At 48.9% G+C, this 21,021-nt stretch overlaps 1 protein-coding gene across 1 annotated transcript in view; it reads right to left on the bottom strand.

Moving 5' to 3' along the window:
- The window catches only part of LOC122734723 (glycolipid transfer protein), a 30,550-nt gene that overhangs the window by 8,614 nt on the left and 915 nt on the right, over window positions 1–21,021 (bottom strand). The window contains exons 2-3 of the mRNA XM_043975754.1: window positions 2,665–2,723; window positions 251–384 (exon numbers count right to left, since the gene is read on the bottom strand). Of these exons, the coding sequence (XP_043831689.1) occupies window positions 251–384; window positions 2,665–2,723 (193 nt within the window). The remainder of the gene's footprint in view (window positions 1–250; window positions 385–2,664; window positions 2,724–21,021) is intronic.

Below are 21,021 nucleotides of genomic sequence, written 5' to 3'. Positions count from 1 at the left end.
CCTCATTTTATAGCTGAACAGAACAGCTCCCAGTGAGAGTTACAGTAAAGTGTCTTGCTCAGCGTCATGCAACTAGTGAGGGCTAAAATCAGAATTTGAACTCAGTTCTGATTCCAAGCTCAGCAATCTGGTCACGCTATGTGAAGTGAAGGGCTTTAAAACATACACTCACTCTCTCCTCTCTCTTCTCTCTCTCTCTCTCTCTCTCTCTCTCTCTCTCTCTCTCTCTCTCTCTCTCTCTCTCTCTCACCTTTTCAACCACATCAATGCCAGCGTGGCCCCAACCTTTGGCCATTCGGCCCCATACATCTCCTTCTCGACTTCTAAGATGTTTTGCAGTGTTCGGAACTTGGTGGGATTTGTGTCATAAACGGCCCGGATTGTCTGAAATAAAAAACAAAAATTCCGGTTTGTTTCCAGGTTGAAAAGCACTGCCCACAACAAGAAGGGTCCACTACCTCTGTCCAAGAAAAAAGGGGAAGTGGGAAGGAAGTCACCATGTCCACCTCCCTTCCCTCCATCCCAGGGATCACTGACTTCTCCCTGAACATGTCTCAGATGAGGGGGGGAGGTTGATTGCCCCACTGGAGGCAATGAGAGTTGAGATTTCAGGAAAAACCATCAGAAAGTTCAAGGCGGGAGAATCCAATGTGAGCACACAGCTTGGGGGCAGTGCCACAGGGTGCTGGGTTCAGTGGAATCAGTCAGAAGGCTTTCGTTCAAGTTCCAACTCTCCCTCCTATTAGCTGTGCGTCTAGAGTCAACCAGACTCACCTCCTTTGAGCCTCAAAGATGTCATTTAAAAAGTGAAGATAATAATAATTACAGCAATCACTTCTCAGGGCCATTATGAGGAACCTGCTATTTATGTACATACATATAAGTTCACATATTTATGTGCTTATGTGTGTAGCAGGGGTTGTGAAGAATTATTTAGGTAGTTGCTTTATTGTTGCTCAGGCTGTTAATAAACAGTATTGCCAATAACCTCCATGCTTATTTAAACCCAGAAGATTAGAGAGATGAGCAAAAAGCCTAAGGGAAAAGAAGGTTTCTTCAGTTTATCAAGTAATGCTTAATCAAGCAGGGTGGGGGCTCAGAGCTAATTCACTAGAGATTTTGCAATCTGAGTAATTAGTAAGGAAATATCAAAACATCTCTCTGGATTGCCTTAGAACCTGTGATGAAAATGAAATCAAGAAAATGAGATAATAGCAGGTAGAGAGAGGTGATCAGGTGATCACCCCACCTAAGCTATTTGTGGGAATCAACAATAAACACCATGCTTTTATATGCATATATGCAGTTTTTCAATCCATTCTTATGAGTCCACACACACATATATACATACATAGGGATACACATGAGGAATGGATTGAGAGACTGTGTGTGTGTGTGTGTGTGTGTGTGTGTGTGTGTGTGTTGTCCAGACTTGTGATTTCATTAGTATATGGAACTCTTGGGGCAGCTAGATGGCACAGTGGATAGAGCGCTGGCCCTGAATTCAGAAGGACCTGAGTTCAAATCTGGCCTCAGACCCTGTGTGACTCCGGGCAAGTCACTTAACCCCAATTGCCTCACCAAAAAAAAAAAAAAAGAAAAAGAAAAAAAAAGTATATGGAACTCTTGGAGTACAAAGTCCATCTACCAATGCAGACTGGCAACTCCTCTGCAACGACCAGTCTTAGAGAGATGCCGGGAACACTGAACAGTCAAACAACTCGTCCAAGATGACACATATGGATGTGCCAGATGCAGGACTTGAACCCAAAGCTTCTTCTCCATCCTTCCCCCAAATTAGTTGGTATGTGGTTTAAATATTTATTTATCTGCTTCTGCATTGTTTCCTCCGAGGAGAATGTAAGCTTCTTGAGGGTAGAGTGTTTCATTTTTGGCACACGGTAGGTACATAATAAATGCTTAACAAATTGAATTACTGACTGTGAGACCAGACCTCTGCCTTTTCTTCCAAGGTTACACATAGAGACCATTTTTAGTCTAATGAAAAATAGAAACTGCATTATAAATGGAATCCATTTTTTAAAAGTAGATTTTGCGGGGGTAGCTAGGTGGCGCAGTAGATAAAGCACCAACCCTGGATTCAGGAGGACCTGAGTTCAAATCCAACCTCAGACACTTGACACTTACTAGCTGTGTGACCCTGGGCAAGTCACTTAACCCTCATTGCCCAGACCCCCCTCCCCAATTTTTTTTTAAGTAGATTTTGCTTTAAAAAAAAAAAGCCACAGGTCCATACAACCAGCCTGATTAGACACCCTCTTTGCAAGGCTCTAAGCTAAGTACTAGGGATGCAAAGAGAAAGGGCCCCCCTCCCCTTACTCTCAAGGGGCTTCCCTTCTATGGAAAAGCTAACATTATCTGGGTGTAGTTATCCAATGGTCTGAACCATCAAAACCCTCCCAGATTATGGGGAGAGGAATGAAGAAACAAGAGCTGCTCATTCAGTGCTATTCATCTCACCATGAACAATGCCAAGAAACAACTGTCCTTTGCCTCTTCACCATCACAGTACATTATGGAACAAGGCACCCACGACTTCAGCAGGCACTCTCACCCAGGCCTGGATTGACGGCACTGCAGACGGGGTTGGCGTCTACCAGAAGTATTCCTGAGATACTGAGAACCAAGGCTCTTTGCACATACCTTGATGTTGCCGCTAATATCCGCTTTGATCGGGGTGAACACAGGTGAGCCAAAGCAATCTGGGGTGGAAAAGAAGAGGCAAGATTTCAGGGCTGTGACAAAGAAGGGGAGTTGGGAGGCACTGGAAGGGGCTCTGAGCTGCACACCACCTCCAACACTCTCTGACCCCATTATCTAGTGGACAAAAAAACCGAAAACCTTTTAGGAGCACGGGTTCATGTCTTGTTTCCACATCTAAGTAACTATACGACCCAGGGTGAGCTTCTCATCTCTGTACCTCATTCTCTTTTTCTGCAAAGTCAGAGGGTATTGGGCACAGGCCTCCTTGCTTGTTTAGGGGGTTTGCTGGGAAACGTCTGCTGTGTTGAGACCAAATGTTTCTGAATATATCCATTTTAAAATGTAAATAAATAAAATGAAATCCTGGAGATTTGATTCAATGGCCAAGGTTCCTTTGTGCTGTAATGACTTAGAAATTTGAGGAAAGTTAGCTGAAACTAAATCAAAACTGAATTTTCAAGTTAAGACGCGCCAGGCACTGCACTAACACTGGGGGTACAAAAAGAGACAAAAGGCAGTCCCTGCCCTCAAGAAAATTACGATCTAATGGAAAAGACGACATGCCAATAATGAGGTCCATACAAGCTCTTTGGCCTCCTGGTGCCTCACTTTCCCCATCTGTCACATATGGGAGTTGGACCAGTCTTCCCTTCCAGTTCGAGATCTGACCCCCACATCTCTTCATTTCTGTGCTTCTGTTTACTTCCTTGAAAAATAATGACATGGGGCAGCTAGGTGGCGCAGTGGATAGAGCACTGGCCCTGGAGTCAGGAGGACCCGAGTTCAAATGCGAACTCAGACACTTAACACTTGCTAGCTGTGAGACCCTGGGCAAGTCACTTAACCCCAATTGCCTCACTAAAAAAAAATAAAATAAAATAATGACATGAAGGCCAGGAATGGTGGTGTGTGCCTGTACCAGGGAGAAACAGCTGCAATGGGGCTAATGCTTAGTGGGTCTGCACCAATATGGTGACACCCCAGCATTGAGGGTGGGGGAAAAGAGGCAGGGGGAAGAGAGAGAGGAAGGGGGAGACAGAGGGGAGGAAGGTGGAGAGGAAAGAAAGGGAAGGAGAAGAGAGGGATGGGGGGAAAAAGAGATGGGGAGAGAGAGGAGAGAGGGAGAGACAGAAAGGGGGAAAGATGGAGGGAAGGGGAGGAAAAAGGGGGTGAGGAGAAGAAGAAGAGAGAGAAGAATGAGGGGGAAAGGGAGGGAAAAGAGGAGAATGAGAAGAAAAAGACTGGAGGAAGAGAAAAACAGAGCAGAGAGAGAAACAGATGATGGGGTGGGGAGGGAGGGAGAGAAGTGGGGGGAGTAGGAAATTTTTTGCTGGTCTTTGTATCATTCCTAGCACTTAGCCCCATATCTGGCACACAGTAGGTGTTTAATAAATGCTTATTGATTGTATTCTTTTTTTTCTTTTTTTTCGGGGCAATTGGGGTTAAGTGACTTGCCCAGGATCACACAGCTAGTAAGTGTCAAGTGTCTGAGGCCAGATTTGAACTCAGGTCCTCCTGACTCCAAGGCCGGTGCTTAACCACTGTGCCCCCTAGCTGCCCTATTGATTGTATTCTAAAAACCAAAGGGCAAAGATATCCACACAATATCAGAACACAACACATAATGTTGCTCAGACCAAAAATCACAGTAACAAAGTCAGCTGATCAAAAGTGTGTCCCCGGGAGATTTGGGTAACCTGATGATGAGCAAAATAAGTTGAGTCCTGTGAACGGTCACAGCCATGTGAAAGGACCACTAAAAGAGGAAGAGCAGTCACAGAGAAGAGACCCTGAAACCCCTCCCCAGGGCAGAGGTGGGGGTCTACTGGGACTGAATACTATATATATTTGCACAAAGTCGTATTGAATGTTTTCCTCAACCATTTTTCTTTGTCAGGAGGCTGTAAGAACTGACAGTGATAGAAAAGCAGAAGGCATCCATCCATTAAACACATTTTCTAAAGCCAGCCCCAGAGAATGGCCTTGATGGTTAGGCAAAGCAGGACTCCCAGGCCCTTGAAGTTCATCCTTGAGCCAAGCTGGGCGCCTAGGATGTTGGGACTATTCATTTTCTAACCCCTGACATTAGGAACAACTTCCTGCTTCCAGTCCGAGGAAAAGGCTGCCTCTCATCTGACAGAGGGGGAAACTGAAGTTCAAAAAGGCTTAAGTGAGAAGAGACAACTAGGGTGTGTCTGAGGTAGGACTGAAACTCAGGCTTTTCAGTTTCTGAGTCCAGCACCCAAGAGGTAGAGGATTCCCCCTCTTGGCCTAATGGCCGGAACGTCACTTGTTCTAAAGGGGATGTTGCTGCGCAGACGCAGAGCCTGAGGGACTGGATTTCTAGCCTGGCTCTGGCAGCCTGGCTGGGTAAGTCAGTCCTGTGGGCCTTGGTTTCTTTATCTGTAAAGTGGAGAGAACGGTCTTTGTGCCAGCTTCCCTCCTCCGAGAGTGTCCACAGGGAGAGTATGCAGGAGCCTGGAGTTTGTGAGGATGGGGGATGTCACCAGCCCAGCCAGGGCATCCATCCCCAGACTATAAGCTCCCTGAGGGCAGGCACTGTCTCTGGCCTTTCCTGTCTCCCCAGGGCTGGCACCCGTAGGCATTTAATGTTGAATGACTGGCAAGCAGGATAGTGTAGCGCTAGAGCAGAAGTCAGAGGTCCCGAGTTCAAACCCTGAGCTCTGCTCTGTGTGGCCCTGGACAAGTCACCTCACCCACCTGAGCCTCAGTTTCTAAACTAGAACATAAAAAATTGGTGGGTACAGCCCAATATGCCTTGGAGAAATGTGGGAGTGACCGGTAGTAACTGGCAGATCCAAAATTTGAACCCATGACCTGGTACTGGTGGTAGGGACCTGGGGGGGGCCTTCATTCTGCCTGAGAGGACACTGAGCCCTGGGCAGTTAGGCGAGATGTCTGATCACAAGGGGAATAAGTGCAGGAGGCAGGACTGGAACCCAGGACCTCAGCCTGCAGGGGTCTTTCCACAGTCCCAGGCATACCAGGCTAACCAGCCCATTCCCTATGCCTTTATAAACACACCATCTTCATAAAGTGCATGGCCAAAAGCCTTTATCGTTTTGCAGTCACTGCTACGTCTGGGCAGATAAGCCTGTCTCAACGTGCCTGAACGGTGGCCCATCCAGCTTGGCCAGCCTTCCAGGACCCGGATGAGGGGGATTTCCAGAGTGTTCCAGCTCGGAGGCTCCATTCTAGAAATACATGGAGGCAAGGTTGGGGGAGGCAGATCCTATGACCCACAAAAGAGATGACCCCGGACACACCTGACATTTGCCTAGGGTCACACAGCTAGGAAGTGTCAGAGGCTGGATTTGAACTCAGGTCCTCCTGACTCCAGGGCCGCTGCTCTATCCATCAAGCCTCCCCAGGGCTATTTCTGCATTGGTAACTCCTCCCTGGGTGATGCCCCCTGCCACAGACTCTTTCCCTTACCAGGGACTCAGTGTGTGCCACATCCCAGGGGCCTCCCAGACACTGCAACAATTCCTTGGGCCCTGCGGGAGACAGAGGCCCTGGCCCTTCCTGGGGGTCACCTTAGAGAGAGCTCCAGACACTGAGGTGTGAGAGTGGGCAAGCAGGGCCCACTCTGGGAAAAAGCATCTCCCCCAATTCGCAGGGGCCACACCAGGCCTATGTGGGCCTCGCCCAGGCAATGGTGGCTGCCAGCTGCCAACTGCCAACTGCCAACCGCCCAGCCCAGAGCCACTTAGCAATTATCGACTTAATTATTGGGACACTCCCTTTAATCTCACACCCTCACCCTCGATCTTATCACCGGGATGCTGACTCTTACCCAATTTGGCCAGTGTGATGTCTGTCGGGATGGGAATATTGTCTTTCCCAAGGGATGGGTTCCAGGCAGGTTGTGGTGGTCATTTTCTGAACTGGGCAGCCTAGGGGCATCTTGGCACAAGGGAAAGAGCCCAGTTCTGGAGGCGAGGGACCAAATCTTGCCTCTCTCACTCCCCAGGTGACCTTGGACAATCTCATCCCTCCCCCAGGTCTCAGTTTCCACAACTGTAAAATGAGGGGGGGGTTGGAATAGGTAGCCCCCGAAGCCCCTTTGGGTTCTCACCCTAGAACCTCAGGATCCTATTAAGGGTCTGAAACTTGCTACTTGTGGGACACCATGGGCAAGTCACTACCCTCTCTGGGCCTCAGATTTCTCATCTATGAAAAAGAGATGGAGCTAGATGACCTCTGCCTCAGTTTCTTCCTCTGTAAAACAAGGGGGACAGGATGTGGCCTCCCAGGTTGCTTCCGGCTCTAGGACCAATACCATGACCTCTCCCAGCCATTGGCTCCTTCCTTGGTTTGAAGCCAGGGCAAGAGCAAGAGGGGGCTTGGTGAATGAATGAAAAAAAAAAGCATAGGAGACCTCTCCTCCCTGGGCTCATCTGTAAAATGAGGGGTGGGATGGAGGCCTCTGGGGTCTCTTTGGCCCTAACTACGACCCCAGGAACCCAGGTCCTCCATTAGTTTTCCCACCACAGAACCGATGCCTGCCTCAGTTCCCTCTTCTGTAGAGTGGGGACAGACACCTGCATCAGCTCCATTCCAGGCGAGCTGGAGGGTGAGAACACTAGTGAAATACACGTTATTGTTGTTAGGATTATTATCGTTATTATTCACATCAAAGAAGAGGAAATGAAGAGGCATTTGGTGACCCCGGCACCCACAAGCCAGCTACTTCATTGGTTTTTCTCACAATTAAAAAAAAAGGGGGGGGGAGGCCAATTATGGTGGCTCAGAGCATCAGAAAGGGCCCATTGTGCAGCTCAGCCTTTGTGATGGGAAGAAAGCCTTTTTGTTAAAGGTTTCTGTACCAAAGCTCCAGAACAGCAGAGAACACAGCCATTGTGGGCTGACTTGGGGGGGCTGGGGGCAGACAGCATTGGTCCCTGTGGGACACGGGCATCAAAATGTGGCCAAAAATTCCATCTGCTGAATGCAGGGGTGGGAGGGAGCAGGGAGAGACACAGAGAGACAGAAAGAGATCCCCGGATAACACACGGCCCAACTGGATTCCAGAAGCAGAAGGGAGGGTGAGAAGGGGTTCCCAGGCAGAATGAAGGAAGATCATATAAATGTGTAAGGTCAACAATCTTCACATGAATGCCAACTAACTCCCCCAACTGGTTCTGCAGAGCCAGGCCTAAGGGTGGGCAAGGGGGAAGCGAACTCTGGCTCAACAAGGGGCATTCGAAGCATCCCTTTGCACAATGAGGTCACATCTGTGTTTTTAACACCACACTGGCTGGGACAAATCAGAGTTGATGTACCCAGCTAGGTGGTGAAGTGGCTAGAGCGCCAGGCCCAGAGTCAGGAAGATTCATGTTCCTCAGTTCAAATCTAGCCTCAGACACTCACTAGCTGTGTGACCCTGGGCAAGTCACTCAACCCTATTTGCTTCCATTTCCTCATCTGTAAAATGAGCTGGAGAAGGAAATGGCAAACCACTCCAGTATCCTTGCCAAAAAAAAGAAAAGAAAAGAAAATGGGGTCACGAAGAATCAGACCCATCTAAACATCCCCAGAAGAGATGCAAAGCCTCCAACTGGTGGTTCACAGTGGACACACTTCTCAAAATGCAAGGGAGCCTCGTTTTATAACCCTGCCTAGGCACACAGATGCCTCGTCCCAGCTCTTTCCAACAGATGTTTCTCCCTGAGGCCAGGGACCGAGTTTTTGCCTTCCTTTGTATCTCAGGGGCTGTTCAGTACAGCCAAGTGTTCAATAAATACTAAGTGACTGATCAAATGCACGGACCACCAAGACTTTTTGGCTTTTAAAGCCCCACGCCACCCAGCACCAGCCTACTTTTCCAGTCTGATGATACATTATTCCCCTTCCCATGCTGCAAGGTCCACCCAAACGGGCCCCCTCTGCCCTTCGATCTCCCATTGCCACACCTTTGCCCTCATGCTTGCAATGCCCTTCCTGATGACCCTCTCACAGGATCCATAACTCCCTTCAAGACACAGCTCAAGTGTGTGTGTCCACACTCTCTGCACTGATGGGATGTCAGCTCCTTGCAGAAAGGATCTGCTTCTCAGTGGCCATCATATCCCCAGCCCCCTATACAAGGCCCAGTACAGTGGAGGTGCTTAATAAAGGCCTGTGGATTAAACAGAACTATCCCAAGCCCCTTCTGACAGATTCCAAGCAGATAAGCCTTTTTTTTTTTTTTTTAGTGAGGCAATTGGGGTTAAGTGACTTGCCCAGGGTCACACAGCTAGTGAGTGTTAAGTGTCTGAGGCCGGATTTGAACTCAGGTACTCCTGACTCCAAGGCCGGTACTTTATCCACTGCGCCACCTAGCCGCCCCCAGATAAGCCTTTTTTTCCCCTCTGTCAGCCCTGCCTCTCTGGCTTACAATTCCAAAAGGAGGAAGCCCACCATGGGCTCCCTCCAGCCCTGCCTTTCACATAGATGGCTGATGCCCTGCCCTAAATTACCACCCAGTCTGGTTTTACTAGTTTCGCTGTTAACCCAAACCTGATTCTTCAAACTACCACCTACTGGCTGTGGCCCAGGGCAGCGTGGCTCAGTGGAGAACGCCTGCATCAGGAGACACGGGCTTAAATCTTGCCACAGACACTAACTCGCTGTGTGAGAGTGGACACTTCCCCTCTCTGAGACTCAGTTTCCTCCCCTGTAAAATGGGGGTGAGAGGGCCTGCACTACCTCCCTCACAGGCTCCTTCACACTCACCCATGGCATGGTCAATGAAGTGCTGGCCTGTGAGACAGCAAGACCCAAGTCCAAATCACTTCTCCTTCTCGGGGCCTCAGTTTCTTCATCTGCAAAATGAGGAGGCTGGACCCTCTCACCTCTGAGATTCCCTCCACCTCTAAATCTAGGATTTTGTCATCGCACCTCTTAAGGCCCGGTTGAAATGTAAGGAGCTCTACGTCTCCCAGGTCTTGGGGAGACCAGCCTCCTGCTACAGATAGGGGTGAGCGCTTAAATGAGGGAGGTCAGAATTTCTCCTTTAAAGAATCCAATGGGGAGGGGCAACTGGGTGGCACAATGGATAAAGCACCAGCCCTGGATTCAGGAGGACCTGAGTTCAAATGCAGTCTGAGACACTTGATACTTACTAGTTGTGTGACCCTGGGCAAGTCATTTAACCCTCATTGCCCCACAAAAAAAAAAAGCCCAGGAGATGCTGGGAATACAAAGGCAAAAGGAAGACCCACCCCAACCTCCCCCAGCCCAACTTCCATTCTATTCTGAACTAAAAGTTTGCCAGACAGCCCCAGAAAGCCCTTTGTTTTACCCAGCTTGGATGTAAATCATGTGAAAACCTAATTTAACAACCCCCTCCCCCTTCTTCAATTGAAATTTGAGAGTTAGGGTTTTCTGTATAACTTCAATCCAAACCAACAAACCATGGCTAAGCGCAGACCTCATTTGTACTCAGCAGTTGCATACTGTCTCTCTCATTCGACTGGCAGCTCGTTGAGGGCAAGGCTCTTGTTTGTTTGTTTGGTATCCCCATCCTTTGGCACAGTACGTGGCACGTGGTGTTGTTCAGTTGTGTCCCACTCTTCGCAACCTTGTGCACCACAGCATGCCAATGCTGTCCGTGGGGTCTTCTTGGAAAAGATACCAGAGTGGTTTGCCATTTCCTTCTCCAGTGGATTAGGGAAAACAGTGGTTAAGTGACTTGCCCAGGGTCACATAGTGTCTGAGGCCAAATGTGAACTCAAGTCTTCCTGACTCCAGGCCTAGCGCTCTATCCGTAGCTGCCTCCTGGGCAAATAGAGGCTCAGTGATTGTCCAAGGTCGCACAGCTAGTAAATAAGGCCATAGTAGGTGCTTAATTAATGCTTATTGGGGCAGCTAGGTGGTGCAGTGGATAGAGCACCGGCCCTGGAGTCAGGAGTACCTGAGTTCAAATCCGGCCTTAGACACTTAACACTTACTAGCTGTGTGACCCTGGGCAAGTCACTTAACCCCAACTGCCTCACTAAAAATAAAAGAAAATAAATAAATGCTTATTGATTTGACCTGACCTATGCAAAGGGATGGGAACAGGAGACAACATATTGGGATTCCAGGTTCACAAGTTTATAGACTCAGAGGTACCTCAAAGGACCTCATGTTCAACCCCAATTCCTTTTACAGACAAGGAAACTGAGGCCCAAAGAAGTGAGTGACTTGCCTGATGTCACACAGGTAGAAGTAGCCTAGTATACCATAAGTACTTATTAAGTGCTTCTTGTTGTGTTGATAGATCGAAGACCATCTTTCTGCCCATCGCCATGCTTGTAAGAGCTACTAAGGAAATGCTTTTTGCCCTAACACGGAACAGCCACAGACTACTGTGCATTCTAAGTCACTATGTGTGTTTTATTTTTAAAGAAATGTCCATGGTTTGTTTTCCTGCTTCCTTGCTAGAAGTCCTCCCTTCTCTTCTGTGATCCTGTCTTATAGCAGCCCTTTCCCCCTCCCACCTTCGAAAGTCATACTACTAGTCTGCTATGAGGTTGAAAACCAGCTTCACCAAGAAAGTTATAACTGTGTGTAAAGTTAAGAGTCATTGAGCTCTATAAGGGCATCAGGGACTCGGCCGCAGACACTCCTGACTGAGTCAGGAGGCCTCAGAAGCCACCTTGAACACAGATCCCCCTCCATGACTTGCAGTGATAGCACCCCCCATCTCCCTACTCCCCAAGTGATCATCTTTGGGGCACAGAACTCAGACTGTGTACTACAATGCCTCAGACATCTCCATCTTCAATCCTTGTTGCTTCCTGGCTCGATTCCAGAGAGAAGATGTTGTCGGAAAGATGAGGACAGTAAGCATCTTTCATCTTTTGGCCTCAGTTGGGCTGGGAGAACGCCCATCATTATGTTACAAGCAAAATTACCCCAGCATCTATTTGGAAATCCTTCTTCCCAAACCAGCCCTTGGCACTTGTTTCTTCAAGAGCCCACATCTCCTAAGTGGTAATTTTCTAAAGGTTGGTAACAAGGTAACAACTATCTCCGCCCGAGCCAGACCCACCCCCTGGCTCCATCTCCAGGGCAGACTCCACTAAGGTAATACCCCGTGTTTCCAGGCCACTCCCGGCCTTCTCTCCAGCCTGGATGACTCAGGATGGCACAACAAGAGAAATGAGCAACACCTCCACTGGGAGGTTGGCAATCTGGCCGGGGAGGCTCTGATTCAAATCCAATTTTTCCCAGAGTCAGAAAATAAAATTCAGGCTGAGACAAGGACCACGTCAATTACCCTGACAAGTTCTGCCTCAAAGGAAGGAGGCTGACTGGACTGGAGTTACTTCTAATTGAGATGAATCATTTATTAATCCCCAGCTTGGCAGGCGGGATGGGGGAGGGCTGACACAGGGGATGCAGCCAGCACACAGGAGGAGTCAATCGGGGGCAGAGCCCACCCAGGGGCTCCCGCCCTCCACAGAAACTGGCTCAAAAGGGCCAGAAGAGGAAGAGGCTTTAGGGGCTGCCCAAGCCAATGCCCTCATTTTACCATTTAAATCACAGGGTTATTAAGTGTCAGAGTCAGGATTTAAACACGAGGGATGGGTGGTTTTTATTGTTTTTTCATAGGCTTCAAGACATTCCATATAAAGAACACTCAATCTGGCAAACTCAATGCTGAAAGTCTTACAAACTGCCCTCTATGCAGTGTGAGAGAGAGCCCCCAATGTAGGGGCTGCAAGTATCCTCTTTGTACACATAAGGAAACTGGGGCCCAGATCGACAACAGGACAAGCATGAGGGCCACACAGCTAGGAAGTGTCAGAGGCATGATTTGAACCCAGGTCTTCCAGACTACCAGTCTGGGGCCCTCTGATGGTTATTTATTTGAGTGACCTTGGGCAAGTCTCATAACCTGAGGAGGCCTTAGTTTTTTTCATCTGTAAAATGAGGGGGCTGGCTTACATGGTTTCTCACCTTCCAGCCCCAGTGCTAGGAGCACCATGAAGACTTGACTGACATGTTGGCTGACTTTGCTGAACTGCTCCCCTCTCCACCCCCTCCTTTTTTATTCTTCATAACAAGGGATTTGGGGGGGGGGCAATGAGGAAGGAATATATTTGGAAATGAGAGCAAAAGCTATCAATTTTTTAAAAAGCTGGCTCTAAATGTCCCGGGTAAGTATAATAAGGCTGAGGGGTAAAACCTCCATCCAGATGAAGAAACATGGTTTAGACCCAGCATTGGTAACCTCTGGCTAGAGGCAAGGGTGTATGTATGGGCTTTGGTTTGCCCAATCGGGAGTATGAACAAGTTGGGCCCAGATCATATCGCTGTCAGGGATGTGGAGCCATTTTTAAAAGGAAGAAAAAGACACACACATCCCTTGTTTCCACACCCAGACAGTGGGGTGCCTGGGAGAGTTAACACAGTAGCAGTGGGCGGACATCAAAGAAACTTAAGATCTTAGCACAGATAGAAGGAAAATTGTCCTTATGAAGGAAGGTGTCCAACTATGGGATGAGCTGTCTCCCCCACAGGGAGGAGACTCTTCCCCACTTCTTTTCACTCCCAAGAGTTTAGGCCGTAGGGAAGGAAATGATAGGCCCTCTGTAATTTACCCAGCCCAGACTCCCCAGGGAGAAAACTGGGTTCTGGTCTACGCAGCACTGTTTAAGGAAGACTGATAAGCTGGGGAACAGCCAGGGGGTGCCAACCAGGAGGGTGAAGTCAGGTCAATTAGAATTTACAATCCACAAAGAAAGGAAAAAAAACCCAAGCAAATTTAAACAAACAAACAACAACAAATCTAGTGACTAAACCCTAGGAGCTCAGTCTAATAGAGTGAGACATCATACAAACAACTACATACACATACAATATAGTCAGAATGAGCCAATGATAATCTAAAAGGGAAGGCTGATGATTTTTGTTTTGTTTTGTTTTTTTGTTTTTGTTTTCCAGGGCAATGAGGGTAAAGTGACTTGCCCAAGGTCACACAGCTAGTAATGTCAAGTGTCTGAGGCTGGATTTGAACTCGGGTCCTCCTGAATCCAGGCCACTGTTTTATCCACTGTGCCACCTAGCTGCCCCCAGGGCTGATGATTAAAGATGAAAATGCCTTCTTGCAAAAGGTAGGACTTTAGCTGAGGCCTTGAAGGAAGCCTAGGAAGGCAAGAGACTGATGAAGAAGGAGAGCACTCCAGGTGTGGGGGCTGGCTGGAGCCCTGAGCCCAGAGATGGAGGGTCTTGTTCATGAAACAGCCAGGAGGCCAGGAGCACTGGAGCAAAGAGTTAGTAAAAGGCTATAAGTATAAGAAGACTGAAAGGTACGGAAAGGCCAGATTATGTATGAAGGACTTTGAAAGCCAAACACAGGGTTTTATATTTGGTCGTGAAGGTAAGAGGGAGCCACTGGAGTTTATTTAATGGGGGGGGGGAGGATAACATGGTCAGATCAGCACGTTAGGAAGAATAATTTGATGGCTGTGTGGAGGATGGACTAGATCAGAGAGAGACTTGAGGCAGGCAGACCCTCCAGCAGCTACTGCAATAGTCCAGGAGGGAGGTGATGAGAGTAGAGGCAGTGTCAGAGGAGAGATGGGGGCATACTGGAGAGATGATACAAAAGAGAAATAGAGGAGAGATGCTACAAAGGTGAAATTGATGAGAGATGCTTCAGAGGTGAAATTGATGAGAGATGCTGCAGAGGTGAAATTGATGAGATGGGCAGAGGTGAAATTGATGAGATATGCAGCAGAGGTAAAATTGATGAGAGAAGGGCAGAGGTGAAATTGATGAGAGATGCAACAGTAGTGAAATTGACAGGCACTGGCCACTGCTAAGATATGGGGGTGAGAGATAGTGAGGAGTCTAGGCTGACTCATAGCCTTCAAGTCGAGGTGAAGGGGAGGATGGTGGTGTCCTTAACAATAATAGGGAAGTTTGGAAGTAGGGAGGGCATGGAGGGAAAGATGACAAGTTCTGTTTGGGACATGCTGAGCTTAAGACGTCTATGGGACATCCAGTCTGAGATGTCTGAAAGGCAATTGGAAATGGGAGACAGGCAGTCTATGAGGTCACAGAGAGGTTAGGGATGGATAAATTAATCTGAGAATCCCCAACAGAGATGATAATTGAATCCATGGGAACTGATCAGATCACTAAGTGAAACAGAAGAGGAAGAAGAAAAGGCCCAGGACAGGTCCTTGGGGGACCCCTACAGGACCCAGCAAAGAGGCAGAGAAGGAACTGTCAGACAGGTAAGAGGAGAACTAGGAGAGAGTGAAGGGTGTCCTGGAAACCTAGAGAGAAGAGAATACCAAGGAGGAGAGAGCAATGAACAGTGTCAAAGGCTGCAGGGAGGTCAAGGAGAATGAGGACTGAGGAAAGGCCATAGGTTTAGTAGCTACGAACTGGTAACTCTGAAGAAGAAAGCAGCTTCATTGAGAGATGGAAGCCAGAAGAGAGTGAGCAGAGAGGTCATGAGGCTCCCACTGTCTATGGCACAAAAGGGAGATGTATGGGACAATAGTCATTGGGGATGGATACACCAAGTGAGCAGTTTGGGAGATGCGGAGACCTGGGCATGTTTGTAGGCAGTGGGAAATAAGCCTACATCTAATATGAAAATAACCAGAGAGCAGACGGCTGGTGATCTGAGAGGGGAAGGGGGACTGGGAAAAGCTTGTTGGAGAAGGAGGATCTGAGCCGACTAGAAGGAAGCTGGGGAGACCATTCCGGCCTGAGGGCCAGCCCCTCCAAATGCAGAGTGCAGAGATGGAGTACATAGGAAGGGGCCAGGTTACAGGTACTTTATATGCCAAACAAAGGACTCGATAGTTGAGTCTGAGGGCAATTAAGATATCTGGAGCCCGATGCGCAGAGGAGGTGGGGGTGGGGTCAGGTTCTATGCAGAGAATGGGCTGGCAGAGGGAGAAGCTGGAGTGACTGGGTGAGTGGGAAGATAGTGGTGCCTGGGACAGTAATAAGGAAGTTCTGAAGAGGGGAGAATTTGGACAAGATGAGCTTCCTCCAAGGGCCAGATTTCCAGACCTGGAATAGGCTGCAAGGAGATGCTTCTAAAAGAAGGCAGATGGGGGGCTTCCCACCATATCCCTGCTTCCCCAGAGGGGGAAACCCAGACAGCACTGTTTATACAAATTCCAGCAGAACAGAAAGCAGCATAAGATCAGGGATCCCACACAGGGGCTGTCACCCTAATGGGACCAGAACCGAGGCCCAAAGGACTGTGCCAGTCGGTCCACTGGGGAAGGAGCAAAGCCAACTCTACACTATGAGATTATTCAGCGAGCTCGGTGTGGGCTTCATTCATTCAATAAACACGGAAAGTGCCTGCTGGCAATCTGGAAGGATGGAAAGAAGCCACAACTTGGATCTGGAAGATCTAGGCTCAAGTTCTACCCCCCAATGCTTACTAGCTGTGAGACCCTGCATGACTCCAAGCCTTAATTCTATCATCTACCAAGTGGGGACTCTGACACCTCACGGGGAGGTAACAAGGCTCAAGTGGTATCAAATAGAAAGCTCTCTGGGCCCATATCTGTGAATTCCACTCCAGTATCTACAAAACTGCCAAAGGAATATTCCCAAAGCACAGGCATGACCCCATGCCTCCTCTGCCCAAGAGGACTATTAATTAGACTGTAAGCTCCGTGAGGGCAGGGATTGCCTTTTGTCTCTTTTTGTCAAGAAAGGCCTTTGTCCTTGGGACGATACAATGAAGCAAATCCAGTAATGAGATGGGATCAGGCAAGAAGGCTGAGAAGCAGGAGGGAGAGGGGAAGGAGAAAGGGAAGGGGAAGGAGCCCAGCAGGGGCCTGTTCATAGGCCCTCCGTGCCCACACACAGCCCCATCCCAATGAAGCCCACGTAGTGAAGGCAAGCTTGGCATAATGAACAGCACAAAAGCCTAGACACGATCTCAGGAAGAGATGGGTTTGAATCTGCCCTCACCATGTCTGAAGAGACATGGGCAGAACATACATTGCAAACTTGAAATGAGAAGTCAGCTGTTATTCAGTTTGGGACCAAGACCTGAGATTTTATCACCCCGGAGAACTCCCAGGGAGCAAGCTCCCTCCACTGATGCTGATGGGCAACCTCTGGGCCACAGACAGAGGAACCCAGGGGCAGAGAGAGGTCAAGAGACTCCCCCAGGATCACACAGCCAGAGGGGTCAGAGAGAGGACTCAACACCCGGAGGCCAGCTCTCCAGGCACTGCTGCTGCTTTGTGTGTTCACTTATGATTAAGAAGAAATCCCTTCCCATCCCCAGACTGAAACCGAGCTGAGGCCTGGGCAGGAGCCTCCCTCCTCATCTATAAAACAGCAGCTCCAGACCCACTGACCTCTGCCACCTCACCTGGCCCTTGGAGTCCATCTTCCTGAGAGAGCCTGACCAGCCCTCAGGGGTGAGGAGCCTCAGGAAAGGGGCCTTTGGAAACTTCACAGTCTGGAGGGCCAGGTGTGCTTTAGGTATACTGATTATTTAGGTCATACTTAAGATGAACAATCATTTATCAAGTACCAACTATGTGCCTAGCACTGTGCTAGATGCTGGGGATGGAGACAGAAGTAAAACAGGCCTGCGGGGGTCAGGAGAGAGAGAGAGAGAGAGAGAGAGAGAGAGAGAGAGAGAGAGAGAGAGAGAGAGAGAGAGAGAGAGAGAGAGAGAGTGTGTGTGTGTGTGTGTGTGTATGTGTGTGTGTGTGTGTGTGTGTGTGTGTAAATATTAGCAGCTTAAGATCGATCTCTCTCTCTCTTTTCTCTATCCCTCTCTCCTCTCTTTCCCTCTCTCACCTCTCTCTCCTCTTTCTCTCTCTCCTTCTCTCTCCTCTTTCTCTTTCCTCTCTCTCCTCCTCTCTCCCCCTCCCTCCCCCGCTCTCTCTCTCCTTTCTCCCCCCTCCCCAGGACACTGCCTTGGATAACTTAGCACCTGCCCTACATGTACTTCTTGGTTTCTATGCCCGCATCATCAGAGGTCAGAGACTCTTCCACTTCTGCCCTAACTTAGGGTGAACCTATGGGCAGTTCTACATGCACAAGCCTCTCTGGGCCACCCCTGAGACCCTGTGCCCCTGCTGGCCTCCCCCTCTGACTGGACAGCTCCTCACAGAACCTTCATCCGTGGAGGGGCCGTGTCTCATTCCTCTCCAGACCTTCTCTCCTGTGGCCCCTTACCAAGTACTACGGCTCCCTTCCTTTTTCAGCCTCCTTTTGCGGGTGGTCTACCCTCATTAGAAGGTAAGTCATTCGGGACAGCTAGGTGGCACAGTGGATAAAGCACTGGCCTTGGATTCAGGAGGACCTGAGTTCAAGTCTAGCTGTGTGACCCTGGGCAAGTCACTTAACCCTCACTGCCTCTAAATAAACAAACAAACAAACGAATGAATGAATGTGTTGTAGCTTGGCCTCTCCAGGACCCAAAATCCATTTTCTTTTTTCCCTATTCCCTTGTCCTTGACCTTATTAATTTCACCGTTGCTGTGTATTTTATTCCCATTAAATAAAACCTGACTTGTTTGTGGAAAAGAGGCTGTTAAGCTCCTTTCTTATTGGCTTGGGAGAAATAACCAAAAAAAAGGCAGTCCGGAGGGGAGAAACCTTTGGACCTAGAGGTCCCTCATTATTTTCTGAACCCCAATAGTTTGGCAAGCTGTCCAATTAACTCTCCCCATATTAAATTTGGCCCCTACAAATGAATGAATAAAACAAAAAATAAAACAGAAGAGATGCCCTTTGAAGGCAGGGACTATCTTTTTACTAGTATTTGTATTCACAGGGCCCGGCACATAGTAGGTGCTAATAAATGCTTGTTGACTGACAAATGGAAAAGTCGTACAGGACAAGCTGGCACAGCTGAGTTTAGGGTCAAGTTGCTGGAGGGACACATCACATCAGTGAGGTCACAGATGCCCTGGAGGGGTAATAACAAACCCATTTCACAGATGGGGAAAGCCAGTCCTACCCACGATCGCCCACCCAGTGAGGGTTAGAGTCAGGATGAGAAATGATGATGCTGGTGATGGTGATGAAGGAGGAGAAAGAGTGGAAGGTACAATGGATTTCATGTCCCAGGACCTGAGTTCAGCTCTCAGCCCAGACTGTTTGTTTCCCCTCTGGGGCCTGTTTCCTCCTCTCTAAAATGACAGGGTTTGGTCTCAGTCTAAGGTCCTATAACCAGAGGGCTTAACCTCCTTAAGCCTCAGTTTCCTCCTCTGTAAAAAGAGGGGTTAGATTAATTTAAAAATAAAAAAAAATTTTTTTAAATAAAATTAAATTTAATTAAAAAAAAAAAAAGAGGGGTTAGGCCCAGATCACTTCCAACTCTGAATCTCTGGTCTTCTGAGCTTAACTGACCTTTACAAAGCACTCCAGAGTTTGCAAAGGACTTCGCATACATTACAGCACGTTTGGAACCCTCTGATGTGGGTGTTATGCTTTTCATGACCGGCCCATGGTCGCACAGCTAGTATCTGAGGTAAGATTCGAATCCAGGTCTCTCCTGACTTCCAGTCTGGCACTGGCTGCCCCAGTGTGGTCATTAACTCTTTACTGACAAAGCCCCATTAAAAGGAGGATATAAAGCCTTTCTGTCCCAGAGCTCTGAGGACACAAGGACCGCTTTGAGGGAGTAGAAGCAAGGGGAAGGAGCCTCACTGACCCTAAATCAGGGATGGCAGCCCGACCCTTATCTCCAGCTCCTCAGTCTTTATCTAAGGCAGTTTAGACGAGGTCAGAGTTCAGGGAGGAAGGAGCAGAGGCTAGAAGAGAATCCAGGAATGAATCACTGCCTCCATGGTCAGTATCTCAGAGGTCAAGGGGCGTGGAGAGATCACTGAGTCTGATCCTGCCCTGGAAAAGCTGCCATTCTAAGCCTTCGACATCAGGGGTTCTTCATTTGGCCTGTGTCCTGGGCCCCCCTGGTCTTCCATGTAAAGCCTGAAGAGCCCCCCCCCGCCCCCTCCATTGGGCTCTCAGTTTCCTCCCTTGTAAAATAAAGGGGTTAGACTCCATGGGGTCCCTTCAACTCTAAATCAGTGACTCCCTCCTCGCCATTTAATCAACCACAAAGCAGCTAGACTGTATCAAGCGCTGGGTATACAAAGAGTGAATATAAAGTAATAACTGTAGAGGATTTCCCGAGGGAGAAATGGCCGGTTTAGCCTCTGAATTCTTTGCCAGCCTCACGATTAAGAACATCTATGCCCAAACTGATCCAACCACCAGGATCCAACAAGCCAAACCAGAAGCCATGTGCTCCCACGCCCAAAGGGTGGCCTATGCCAGCTCTCACCGGCCTGCCTGCCTGCCTCACTACTGCCCAGGAAACTTTGGTGCTGAAGGGCCTGAGACCCACCAGAGGAGGGGGGGGGGGTCGATATCAGCTCCAAGCAGGGCTCCCTTTAAAGAGGGGTCTCACCCCAAGTCTGACCTTTCTGTGAATTGGGGGCTCCCCCTGGGAAAGTATTGAAGGTTTGGTTTCCCCATGGGGTATAGAGACCCCAAATAAGCTCCACAGGGGCAGCAAGAGAGAAGTTATCCAGGAAGAGAAGGAAGCAAAATGACTCTGGCTTCCTCTTGGGCACAGGGACCGCTCCAACAAGGCCAGATGGCCAGGCCAGCCCAGCAATGATCGGTTTGGAAAATTTCCACTTCTCGTCCATCACTGGGCACTCATCCAGGCACTGGAGGTGGGGAGAGGGAAACCCACAGCTCCTGATCCCCCACGGACCCAGAGGCATGCTATCCGTGGGACAGGGGCAATGGATGGAGATGCTTCCCCCAGGGAAGCTGGGCACTCCAGGCTGGAAGGAGGGACCTCCCTCCAACCCCCTAAGGACTCCCCCGCAGACACAGGGAGTCTCAGAGACCCTGGAACCCAAACTCCCTCATCTTACAGGGGAAACTGAGACCCAGAGAAGGGATGACCCTCGCCCCTTGGGGGGTAGGGAAGCCCAAGGGGAAACCTTTCCCTTCCAGAATATAAGCTGCCTCCCCTACAGAATATAACCACCGGGAGGGCAGGGGACGCTCAGTGTCCACTGGCAGCCCCAGAGTCTAAGCCCATCCACATTAGGGAGTGTTATGGACTGAAGGAAGAGGGGAAGGGGAGTACTTTGGGGCTGGTAAGAAGGGGAAGCCCCAAAAAGCAGGAGGAGGGAGAACTCTTTAAAACAGTGGTGTCAAATTCAAATGGAAACGCCCAGCGGGGCACATATTGCCTTAGAAAATCATAAATTAGCATTATCTATGTTGCACTGTATTTTTATTATTTACTGTGTTAGCAGCTTTAAAGGA

The sequence above is a fragment of the Dromiciops gliroides genome, chromosome 1 (genome assembly GCF_019393635.1).
Source record: "Dromiciops gliroides isolate mDroGli1 chromosome 1, mDroGli1.pri, whole genome shotgun sequence".
Classification (NCBI taxonomy): Eukaryota; Metazoa; Chordata; class Mammalia; order Microbiotheria; family Microbiotheriidae; genus Dromiciops; species Dromiciops gliroides.
Note: the sequence above shows the minus strand (reverse complement) of the source record. Positions and strands in the feature narration are given on the sequence as shown.